General features: G+C 45.4%; 1 protein-coding gene across 1 annotated transcript in view; it reads right to left on the reverse strand.

The window, feature by feature from the left end:
- PARVA (parvin alpha) overlaps nucleotides 1-13,032 on the reverse strand; it is a 171,822-nt gene that overhangs the window by 68,759 nt on the left and 90,031 nt on the right. Inside the window, exons 2-4 of the mRNA XM_032426903.1 lie at nucleotides 4,705-4,794; nucleotides 4,553-4,623; nucleotides 2,184-2,286 (exon numbers count right to left, since the gene is read on the reverse strand). Of these exons, the coding sequence (XP_032282794.1) occupies nucleotides 2,184-2,286; nucleotides 4,553-4,623; nucleotides 4,705-4,794 (264 nt within the window). The remainder of the gene's footprint in view (nucleotides 1-2,183; nucleotides 2,287-4,552; nucleotides 4,624-4,704; nucleotides 4,795-13,032) is intronic.

The following is a 13,032-nucleotide window of genomic DNA, read 5'->3' on the forward strand; positions in this document are numbered from 1 at the left end:
GGGGTCACCCCAAACTCCATCTCCAGACTGACTCCTCCCAGGAGCTCCCAAGGCATATTTTTACCTGCAAACTGGTTCTCTCCACCCGGTTATCCTGCCTGTAGCTTTTTAATATGTGTGCCCAGCCATCTACCTACAAAGGGTCTAAACTTAGGTTGACAAAAGCAGCGTTGAGATCTGAAATAATAATCGAATGTGACTGCCCCGTGCCTGACTCAGGGCTCCACAGACGTGATGCTAGGCGGTTCTGGAACCACGTGCAGAGGCAAGATTACCTCATGACCAAGTTCCATCACTCCCTGACCACGTTCCACCCTTGCCCTGAAAGGCCCGCACAGAGCATTTTGAGACACTTTCAGATCCTGACAGGAAATTTGCTTGGGGAGGTAAAAGCTGCAGTCACTGAAAGAGACGCTCAGTTGAGGCTCTCGGCTTTTCTACACGGACACGTGCCAAAGCCTTTTCCTCTCCGTGTTGAGCTGCATTTACAAGCCTTTAAATATTAACACTCGCTAATACTGATGTTTGAGCACCATATCAGTTTAGCTTCCTAGAAATGACTAGATTTTATAACACTCATTCATTCAGTACACACTAAGTGCCCGACCGCATGTGGCAGGCAAACTACAAGTACTGGAGACGCCTGGATACATAAGTACGATGTGGTGTTTCCTGCCCTTGAGGAGCCACAGACATTTCCCTGAACAGCTACAAACAACATGGAATGTCATAGAATAAAGGCATGTATATTATATACACATCTGTATGTATGCGTGTGTATATCTGGGGGAACACAGAAGGTGCATGCCCATCACTTCTAGAGGTGTTTGTTGGAGGTACGAGAGGCAGGTGTGCTCTACGAACCCCAAGATTGGTTTGCCTGCCGGAGAGAGGGAGAAGGGCCCGAGGTGGGAGGAACAGCATGGGCGGAAGTATAGAGATGTAAATAGGCGTGCGTAGTAACGTAGCAATGGTATTCACGAAAGTAATAAAACCAGTACTCATGAAAAGGATGAAAGACATTGACGGGGCACTCACTGCATGTCAGGCATGATCCTAGGCACTTTACGTTGCACAAGCCATGCGTGTGAGGGAGTCCGGAGCTGAGGCTGAAAGATAGCTGGGGGTCGCCTGAGGAAATGTCTGAATGCGGTGCCACAGGGCCTGCCTGGGTCCCCCTGGCAGGGGAGAGCAAGCACTGGAAAGACTAGACTTGGGTTTTCAGGAGGCTCGTCTGCTGGTGCCGTGGGCTGGGGGCAGTGAGCCGGGAGGCACAAAGGTGAGGCCGGAAGCTGTTTCAGGAGTTCAGACGAGTGAAAATGGCAGGGAGGATGGATGCAGGAGACAATGTGGCAAGAAGAAATGAGCCCTGGAGGCCCCCCACATATCTGACGTCACAAGAAAGAGGGCAAGAAACATCTCTGGAAAAGTAGATGAGCTCAGCGTGAGGGTAGCTAGGAATGGAAGTCCAGAACTTGGAGCAGAGGTTTGGACGAGAGAGAAAACGGGGAACAGTTGAGGAAAAGTCCAAATTCATTCAGGCTGAATTTGGCCTTTCAACACTAAGATCAGCCCTGAATTCGCCTTTCTCTCCCTGGAGGCCTTATATCTCCACAGGAACACACGAGGGGAACATACTTTCCCAGAGACAACACACCTAGACACACAGAAGCCGAACATCACAGAGGCACAGGTTCCCACATGCTTGCACCTGACCTAGACAGGGATACACAGAGGAACACACACACAGGTCCACAGATCACAGAGGTACACATACACACACACACATACGCCCAGAGGTAACAGAGGTATATATAAACATGCACTTACCCCCACACACATGTAAATAGACCTACAGAGGCCACACCTGCACAATTTTCTAGAGGGGGTAAGGCATGTTTTCCAGTACACAGTGGAGTCTTTTCATCTACCCAGCTGATGACCTTCAACTGCTAGGGGGAGCAGCCCCATCTGGTCATTGACCTCCCTCTGCAATTCATTCCGGTAGAACAGATTGCAGGAGGACATCTAGAGGCTCCCCTGTCTGTCATCCCACACTCTGCACAGTCCTAGTCCACTGCACATGAGCTGCTGTCAGCTGAGCACAACTCCTAAGTAGGAGTCGGTGAGCCGTCCCCGCGCCGATCAAGGCTCTCCACTGCAACATTCAACCCCCCTCTCACCAAAGAGCTTCTGTAGGACTTGTCCGTCGTATAAATCTTCAGCCAGGTCTTTCACGATGATTCTTTCACCGACAAGCACATCATTAATCCAGTCAATTAATACCTACAGGGAGAGAGACCGAATAAGAGAAGAGTCATGGGTATTTTCTTATAGATCAGCTTTCTTATCCTGGACAATTAAAATCTAAATGAACTTCAGATTTGGAAAGCAGCAGAACTGTCCATGTGACTCAGGAGATGGATACAAAGCAGTGTGAACTCTAGGGGCCCTGCTATTTTTCCGGTATAAGCGCTTCTAGTGCTGGTGACACCAGTGTCCCTGCTGATATTTTTTGGCCCCTTACCATTCCTTACCCCAATGGCAAGCGACATTCACACAGTGTTTGGGTGTGTAGCTAGTACCAGGCAACAGTACTGACTCTGGAGTTACACAAACTGGGGTTAGTGACCCACTAACTGATTTGGGTAGCTCTGTCATCTATGGACCTCGGTGTGTACCTGGCAGGCTAGTTTCTGCTCTGAGCCTCTGACGGCCCACCTCTAAAATGGAGGAGGAAAAGACCTCCCACTTGAGGTAGCAGAAAAGAATCACATATGGCAAGGGCCAAATGCTCAATAAATCTTATGAATAAATATGAATATAATTATGAATAAATAAAGCTTTCCCCTATTATGACATTTGGTCAGGTGTTACTATCACCCCTATGTTCAGGAGGGGAGATCAGACGCAGAAGTGAACGTACTTGCCAAGGTCACGTTGCTGACTGGACAGAGACCAGAACCGAACTCTTGTCTGTCCCCTTTTAAGGGACTGTTCTCCTGGCCCCAAACGACATCTCCGTGGGGCCAGTTCGGTCTCCTCTCTCGGCTCTCTCTCAGCGGCCGTCATTACCTGAGCACCCCCTGCATCCAGCACCGAGCGGAGCCATTCCACGGCCAGCTCCTTTAGTTAATCTGCACAACACCCGTGAGAGGGAGGGAGCATTCGTTTCATTTTTCAGGTAAGGAAACTGAAGCTTGTTCAAGTCCGTTGTCTTTTATTTTAAAATTTTTCAGGTCATTTGTTTATTATTTTTATACAGTAAAATTAACTCATTTTAAAAGATACAGTTTGGTGAGTTTTGGTCATTGTACACAGTTGTGTAACCACCACCACAACCAAGATGCAGAGCTGTTCCCTCAGCAGAGGAAGGTTCCTTTGGGCTCTTTGTGCTCAGTCAGTCCCCTTCCCTGAGGACAGGTGTCAGGCAACCACCATAATTTTGTAAAAATGGAATCACAAAGAACATCACCTTGTGTGTTTGACTTACTTTGACTTAGCAGAAATAGATTGCCTTTATTACAGGGGCTGTAGTTGGGCTGGGTTTCCAAACCTGGGGGGAGCCCGGGGCCTTCACAGCACATTGTTCTATATTGTTCTACTGTTGGTAGGAGCTTCCCTCCTTACCCTTCCTCCCTCCCTCCATCCAGCCATACCCGATGTATCCCCTACCCACCCACCCAGCATTTATGAATATGTGCTCCATGTCATATTCTGTGCTGGATCCTGGGGTACAATGATGAAATAAGAGGTGGTCTCTAACCCTGAGAAGCTCATCATTTAGGGAAGGAGACAGAGAGGTGTCTGAGTAGTGGTAACTAGTCATCAGGTGGTGACTCTGAGGGGACAATCTAAGGTTGAACAGGCAGCTAGGACATGAGACCCCAAACACCACCCTCAGGAGCATGGGCCTCAACCGTCAGTTGGCAGGAATCTACACACACGGTTTGAACAGGAAAATGAGAGATCTGATGCACATTTTGAACGAAGCACTTTGGCATCCAGTGCCTTTTTGTCCTGTTTTGAGTGTAGCTTGGAGAAGCTAATGAAGAAAAACACAGGATGGGGAATCCAAAGGGGGATGGCATAAACACTTTTCAGGGGATGACCACATGCCAGCCCCTCTGCCAGGTACAACGTACACGATGTAATTCAATCCTATCTACTTCTGTTTGAATTCCATCTCCTCTACTCAGCTGGGACCATACACAAACCAATGGCTTTTCTAAGACTCACTTTCCTCATCTGTAAGCGGGGATGACATGAAGTCTTACTTTGCAGGGTGCCTTTGAGGGCCCTTGAGAAAAGCAGAAAGACTGCATGAACCTGAAGATCGTGGCAAATGTGAGCTCATCTGCACTAACTTCTCTGGCACTTACGATCCACACCATTCCCTGGGCAGCTGCCATGTGCCATTTTTGTTAAATTTGAGATGTCCACCTATGGGACCACGAGCTGCCCATCCAGAGCAGGTGGTCTACAGACGCCTGTTGAACCCGGGGGGGATGGGGGGGCGGGGCAGCTGACGCCCCTCCTGATTTCTTCTTACCTTCATCAGTTCTTGCAGTTTGGGGTCGCTGCGGGAGTTTGGGTCCACCATTGTTCGCACTTCATTCTCCTCTTTAAAAGGAAAAGGCAGTCAGTGGGGGTGGCTCCACTTGAAGACATTAGGCTAACCCAGAGAACAAGAGACCCAGTTACCCAGCATGGTGTCCTCCGGGTCCAGCTCGAAGGGGATCGGGCTGAGGGGCAGGTTGATGGCGTTCATGCCTTCCTCCTGAAGCTCCGATACTGCAAGAAGAAGACAGGCAAAGTCACACTGCAGCCCACTGGTGATGGGGAGGTGCTCTGTTACAAACGTGTTTGGGATGGACATTAATACAACCAGTAAGGTTAGCTTATAGCTGTTACTCAGCCTGCAACAGATTCCCTGCCTCTCCTCACGAACAGCACCGAGTAGTCCCCTTCAGGTCACCTCTTCCGACTATCACCTCACTCCCTTTCCTCGGGGAAACAGGCCTCTGTCTGCTCCCAGACACGATCTCAGGATAACCACAAGTGAGGTGGGCACTCACATCTTTCTGAGGTCTCTGCCTGTCACCTCCTGCCTGCCCCTCCTTCCAGGGCTTTCTATCTGGTGCACAGTGGGGGCCCAGTAACCGTTTGGGTGAACAAGGTCACCAAGTCAAGGCCACATTTATGTTGTAAGCCATTTCTACCCTTGGTGCAACCCTCCTTTGGCTTCTCTCCTTATTTGGCTTCCCTAAGTATTTTTCTGATTATCCTACCTTCTCTTTTCCCTCCACCTCACCCCAGCCGCTGCTCCAGAACACCTCAGTCTGGCCTCTTTCTGGGCTCTGGTCCCGTCCCTTCAGCTCTAATGAGTAGGGGGACCTGGGGGCCAGGCATCTCCACGCTTAGGCCCATTTCCTCAGCTGAATGTCAAGAGTTCGACTGGATGGATGGCCAGCGAGTCCTTTTCACAGTTTTCAAATCCTAGAAATCTACAATTCCACTTTTCTCAAGGAAAACAAAAAGAGGTCAATGGCCACTCAAGCCTTCCAGCCTGCTCCCCACCATACGCACCCCCCCCCCAACCACCACAATGAAGCCTCAGAGAAAAACAAATCCCTACCATAAAACCACTGTGTGATGGGCATTCGATGAACACTGACCTTGGATCACCCCCCCCACCCCTAAAATCAGTGACTGAAATCTCCTCACCTCTATTCACTTCCAGTTTGGAGAATTACTTTTCACCAATTAAGCACAGAAAGGCCATTTGCTCTGAAGGCAGCGGTCACCAAAGGGCTCTCAGAGAGCTAATATGGCAGCAGCAATCAGCCTTAATAAAAGCAATGTCCCATCTTTCCATTTGTTGTTTTTTTTTTATGGAATCTGGCCTCCCTGACTGCCAGCATATAGTTGCAAGAACTCTTAAGCACAAGGCAGTCACTTACAAAGAGTTCTTTCATATTAGCAAACTCACTGATGTTTGCAGTTGGACTGGGGACGAGATTGCCTAACAAAGAGAGTGAAACACACTCTACCCTAAAGAGACACAACTTGCATTATGAAGCTGGTATTTAGTCCCGTTGCTGTGGGCTCTTGACATTCATACGGGATATCAGCCAGTCACGGTCTTGAATCTGCAAATTCACAGACACCCACCATTCTATATAATTCCCCTCATAAAACATAACTGAAAAACATAAGCCACACCTTCAAGGCTAAAATGATTCTGACAAGCCTAGGATCACGTTTGCTTTCTAGTGAAAAACAATGGACTCCTGCAGTTTTGTGAGACTCTTAGAATTTCTTCTAATATTCCTCCTAAGACTGGCAGTTCGCTTTCTTTTCCAGGCTGTTTCTCACAAAGAAGCAAGATTTCCACCACTGAACAAGCATTACTGTGCAAGCACTGGGCAGCGGAAGTGAAGTCACGCTTAAATGGGGGTGCGAGGCTGGGTGTACTGGCCGGTGAAGACACTAGCTCCTGCCCAGGACCTTCTCTACCTATGTCCCCGCCCCCCAAGCCCCCCCTCCCCCCAGGGCTGCACTGTCAGTACAGTAGCTACCAGCCACACGTGGCTATTCACATTTAAATGAATTAAAAATTCGATTTCTTAGTTGTACCAGTCACACTGCAAGTGCTCAGGGGCCCACACGTGGCTAGCGGCTAACATGCTGGACACCACAAATGTAATGATGTCCATCATTACAGGAAATTCAATCGGATGGTGGTGTCCTAGTTGATCCTATATCTCCAAATGCTGATGATGTCCACATTTAAATCTCCAGACAAGGCCTGACCCCGAACTCCAGGCTTACCCAATGTCTCCTCTTTGGTCTATTAATAGAGATCTCAAATGTATACCTCCACAACAGAATGATTGTCTACACCCTCACCCCCACCATGACAACACTTAAACAAGACCGTCATTCCCCTGTTCTTCTCTTCTTCAGTCAGTGGCATCACCATTTTTACAATGGTTTAAGCCAAAATCCAAAAAATCATCCTTAACTTCCCCTTCCTTATGTCTTGCATCTAATACATTGGCAAGTCTTGTGGGCTCCGCCTCTAGACCAGGATCCAATGCCAACCACTTCTCACCATCTCCACCACACCATCCTGGTTCAGGCCACCAGTATCTTTCACCTGGACAACCAGAACCACCTTCCAACTGATCTACTGCTTTCTGATGCATTTTCCCCACCCCTGTCTACTTCCCACAGCACAGTCAGAATGATGTATAAGGATGTAAATAGCATCACTCATTCTTCTGCTTTAAGCACTCCTGTGGCTTCCCATCATACTCAGAATAAAGCTCCAACTCCTTACTAATACCCACAAGGCCCTCTGGTTAAGCCCCCTGCTCCCTCTCATGTTTTATTTTCTGCAGAGCACTCATCATAATCTGAAATAATAATCATCCATATGTCTGTTGTCTGTTTCCCCCCACCCCCCACCAGAAAAAAAACTGTGAGAAGGCTGGTACTTTTTCTCTTTTGTTCACTATTAGATCCTCAAAGAGGAGCCAGAGTGCCTACATTCAAATCCATGATCTACTAGCTCCGTGACCTTGAGCAAGTTCATTAACTTCTTATACCTCAGTTTCCCCATCTGCAAAATGGGAGTGATAATATTACCCACCTCCTAGGGTTGTTGAGAAGGTTAAATGAGTTAATATATGTCAAGCACTTGGAAGAGTGCCTGGTAGTTGGTAAGAATTGTGTAAATACATTATGTGGGGGCACCGGAGTGGCTTAGTCAGTTGAGTGTCTGAATCGCGATTTCTGCTCAGGTCATGATCTCAGGGTCGTGAGATGGAGGCGCACGTGGGGCTCTGCGCTCAGCGGGGGAGTCTGCTTCTCTCTCTCTTTCTACCCCTCTGCCCCTCCCCCTGCTCGCATGCACGCGCTCTAAAATAAATAAATAAATCTTTAAAAAATAAAAAAAAAAAACTACTTGTTGAGTAAATGAATAACCCAAACTGTTAAGACCACCGTTTGACTGCACGGGTTATGAATTGAGCCAGAATTTGCCAGAGCAGTGTAGAGAATGCAAAGAAGGATTCTAGCTTGTTCTCAGGGGGAAAAAAAAAATTATATTTTGGCCTGAACCTGTGTGCACATGTGTGTGCGTATGTGTGTGCTTCTATTTTGTAAGGAGAGAAAAGCCGCATCTGTTCCAAGACTGTTGTACAGCCTGAGCTAATCTGCGAATATAGAGATATTTACACCTCCAAAAGGGGACTAGAAATGTAATATTTGCAGCAGTGACTCCTCAAGATGGGTCTGAACAGGATCTTTTTTATGTGTACATCATCGTTAGAATGTTTTCAGATGAAAAAAATCCCCAGTCAGAAACACTCCCCTCTGCCCTGCCTCTTTAATTCACTCACAGAGACATAACAAACCCTAGGAGAAAGGCTGAGATATGTTTGCAATTGGAAATGTTTTTTTTTTTTTTTCAGGAAATGATTTGGTACAGGAACATCATTCCCATCCCATTAACTGCTGACTCTGAGCCAACTGTTTGTAAAAGTGAATATGCAAACTGCCCGGTTCAGGCCTAGCCCCCGCCCCATGGGGCCACATTAGTGGCCACTTTCCCAAAACAGCCCTCTTGCTTTGGAGGCTTCCTTTCTATTAAACCCAAGCAGGACCCAGCAGAAGCCCCTCGCCAATCCCTGTACTCTGAAAGAGAAAAGAGCTGCAATTGAATTTTCTCGGCACAGACTAGGAATATGATGTTTATCCCTTGAACCTCCTCTAACAATCTGAAACTAGGGCTGAATGTGCAGCCCGTGGTGTCTCGCGGCGCCATTAGTCATAACTTAATAAACAGATTAAATGCCCAGCTGAAGGTCGAGCTCGAGAAAGCAGGGTGATTGCCTCAACTCCTGCCTGAAGTGCTCGCCATCAGAGAGGGGGCTTTGGCTTTTCCGGGAAAGGCAGGCTGACTCTGGGTCCAGTGGTGCCGCAGAAAAAGTATACGGATGGGCTTTGGAGTTTAGAAGAGCTGGATTTGAATCCTACTTCTATTTTTAGGTGGGGCCTTACATAAGCGATCTAACCTCCCTGAAATTCAGTATAAAACAATTCTCTATAAAATAACGTTGTAGCTGACACTGCTGGTCTCCTCGCTAATATTTATTTTACTCTTTTTCCCTGCTGAGAGAACCCTCATTTTATTCCAGGGTACACTTCCCCCTCCTAAGTTCCAGGGGAGATCCTGACTGGTTTAGGCTAATCACGATAATCTTAATTCCCTTGGTAGTGACTGATTCAAGCATTGCCATGTGATACAACGAGTTGTGAGAAAACTTCTAGAAGCTTCTAACAATAGTTTTCCTCCATTTTAAAGAGAGGCCCAAAGAAGAGAAGGTATTTTTCTCCTTCTCATCATTATTATATCAGGATGCTATGCCTGGATTTGCTGCAGCCATTTTGTAGTCACGAGGTGAGCTAGCCCAAATCCAAAGAAGAAACTAATACGCTAAGATTGGCAGAGAAGAAAGAAAGGGGTTCTTGTTGATACTGTTAAGCCCCACCATCCCTGGAGCCACTCTAGCTTTGTGTGTCTTGTTATAAGAGATATAATAAGCTCCCTTATTGTTTAAGCCAGTAGAGTTGGCATTTTCTGGGGCTTGGAGCTCAAACTCCCTAATTAATACACAGGACACCAGGATTATAAAGTTGATAGATGAATAGCGTAGGTCTACAATGAATGGTAATTTTCCTTTCCTTTTTTCCATGAGAAACATCAGAGCTGCAGGCATCTCTTATACTTCAGAATACATACAGGGATTCAAAGAATACCACAGAGAAAACAACTATGGAGAGAAGAATGGACAGAGGTTTCCAAAATTACAAAAGGGTCCATTTATGCAAAGCCAGTAATTTCATTCGTTCAACCAGTAAACATTCCTAGGCACCTCTTCTGAAGCAGACCTTGCGCCAGCATTGGGAATATAGGCCTGGGAATTTGACAGGGATCTGCCTTAATCGGCTCACAGATGGTGGGAGGGGCAGACACACAAACAACATGCAGGATGCTGCACAGAGGGGTGAGAGCCACGTGACTACAGGGCTGTGGGAGCTCAGGCAGAATGAGGGCAGCTCTGGATGGAAGACTGGGGAGTATTCCTAGAAAGGGGGAATTTGAGTTGGACTTTGAAAAACAGGAATTTTCATTTGACCCAGGTGCCCCACAAAAGGCACATCTTGTGTAAAAAAACATCAAGGTGTGTAAAAACCGGGCAGGTGTTGAGAGTGATGACTATGCCTGAGCACTGGGAATGGGGGAAAGGGGGGGCACAGAGGGGAAGAGAGGGAAAGGAACAGAGGAGCAAATAGGTAGGCGAGGTCCAGAGTGTCGGGGGTCATGAATTCATCTGTTCCCTAGCATTCCCTGTACCATGCTCCCTGTGTCTAGAGACAAAACAGCAACCAAAACAAACCAAACATACCAAAGGAGTGAAAGAGAATAGCTAGGATGCTCTTTCTCCTTCAGTGGAAGTGGGCACCAGTGAGATATTTGGGCTGCTCTAGATCCTTATCAGGACTCTGATGATTAATCTCTGGTCCTTCTGAAAGCTCCTAAAGCTCCCTTAATTCCTAAATGGATCAAGGGCCCCCACAGACGTCCTTGGCAGCAAGACAACTAACTTGATAATGGTCTAGTCAGCAAGCCCCAACAATTTTTGTCTATGTGAAAAATCAACCTGAAAGAATATCAATCAAAAAACTATAGTTAACATCATACTTAATGGTGAGAAAATGAATGCTTTCCCCCTAAGACTGGGAAAAAGGCAAAGATGTCTCCTCCCACCATGCCTATTCAAAATCATATTAAAAATTCTAGTTAGTACCACAACACAAGAAAAGGAAATAAAAGGTATAGAAATTGGAAGCGGGGTGCCTGGGTGGCTCAGTCGGTTAAGCATCTGCCTTTGGCTCAGGTCATGATCCTGGAGTCCCAGGATCGAGCCCCACGTCAGGTTCCCCGCTCAGTGGGGAGTCTGTTTCTCCCTCTGTCCCTCACCCTGCTTGTGTTCTCTCTCCCTCTCACTCTCTCTCTCTCAAATAAATGAATAAAATCTTAAAAAAAAAAAAAATGGGAGCAAGGAAACAGAACTATCTTTGCAGATGACATGGCTATCTATGTAGAAAATCCCAACTAATTGACCAAAACAAACAGAACAAAAATCTCCAAACTCCTAGAACTAGTAAGCAATTATAGCAAGGTTGCAGATACAAGGTAAATAAATGCACAATTGCCTTCCTTTATGCCAGCAATGAATGATTGGAATTTGAAATTAGAAATACAATATTATTTACAGTAGCACCAAAGATGCAATACTTAGGTATAAATCTAACAAAATTACATATAGAATCGATATGCAGAAAATGATAAAACTCTGATATAAGAAATCAAAGAAGATTTAGGTAAGTGAAGAGACATTCAGTATTCATGAATTACAAGACTTGATATTGTTAAGATGTCAATTCTTCCCAACTTCCTCTATAGATTAAATGCAATCCCACTCAAAATCACAGCAAGCTATTTCGTGGTTATCAACAAACTGATTCTCAAGTTTACACAGAGGGACAAAAGACTCAGAGTAGCCAATAAAATGTTGAAGAAAAATGACAAAGTTGGAGGACTGACACTACAAACTTGAAGAATTACTATAAAGCTACAGTAATCAATACAGTGTAGCACTGGTGAAAGAGTGGACACACAGATAACTGGGACAGAATAGAGAACCCAGAAATAGATCCACACAAGCACATTCAACTGATCTTTGACAAGAGCAAAGGCAATTCAATACAGAACGGACAGTCTTATCAACATATGGTACGAGAACAACTGGACATCTACATGTAAAAAATGAATCTAGACACAAACTATACACTTTCTGCAAAATTTAACTCAAAATGATCACAGGCCTAAGAATAAAACACAATACTATAAACTTTCTAGAAAAAAGTAGAAAACCCAGGTGACGCAGGGTTTGGCAGTGACTTTTTTTTTTTTTTTTAAGATTTTATTTATTTATTTGAGAGAGAATGAGAGACAGAGAGCATGAGAGGGAAGAGGGTCAGAGGGAGAAGCAGACCCCCCGCTGAGCAGGGAGCCCAATGTGGGACTTGATCCCAGGACTCCAGGATCATGACCTGAGCCGAAGGCAGTCGCTCAACCAACTGAGCCACCCAGGCGCCCTTGGCAGTGACTTTTAACCTACAACACAAAGGACAATTCACAAAAGAAAAATTGATAAGCTGGATTTCATTAAAATTTCTACTCTGCAAAAGATATTATTAAGAGAATGAAAAAACAAGCCATAGACTGAGAGAAAATATTTGCAAAACATATGCTGGATAAAAGACTTATATGCAAAACATCCAAAAAACTTTAAAAATGGAATAAGAAAACAAACCAACTACAAAATGGGCAGATCTAAACAGACATGTCACCAAAGAAGGTGTACAAATGGCAAAAAAGAATATGAAAAGAGGTTCAACATCGTTTGCCATTAGGGAATGACAAAACAATGAGATACCACCCCATTTGTTAGCATGGTTAAAATCCCCAAAACTTGACAACACCAAATGCTGACAAGGATGTGAAGCCACAAGAACTCTCATTCATTGCTGGTGGGAATGCAAAATGATATAGCCATCGTGGAAGACCACGTGATAGTTTCTTACAAAGCTATAGTTTTAACATATAATTCAGCAATTGTGTTCCTAGTATTCACTTGATTTGAAAACATACATTCACACAAAATCCTGCATGTGAATGTTTATAGCAGTTTTATTCATAATTGCCAAAAACTTGAAGCAACCAAGACATACTTGAATAGGCAAATGGATCAATTGTGGTATATCCATATATGGTGAAATATTATTTGGTGATTTTTAAAAATGAGCAAAACGCCATGAAGAGACATGGAAGAACTTTAAATATATAATTCCTAAGTCAAAGAGGCTAGTCTGAAAAGGTGACACATGTATGAT

This window comes from Phoca vitulina, unplaced genomic scaffold, assembly GCF_004348235.1.
Source record: "Phoca vitulina isolate PV1807 unplaced genomic scaffold, GSC_HSeal_1.0 scaffold36, whole genome shotgun sequence".
Classification (NCBI taxonomy): domain Eukaryota; kingdom Metazoa; phylum Chordata; class Mammalia; order Carnivora; family Phocidae; genus Phoca; species Phoca vitulina.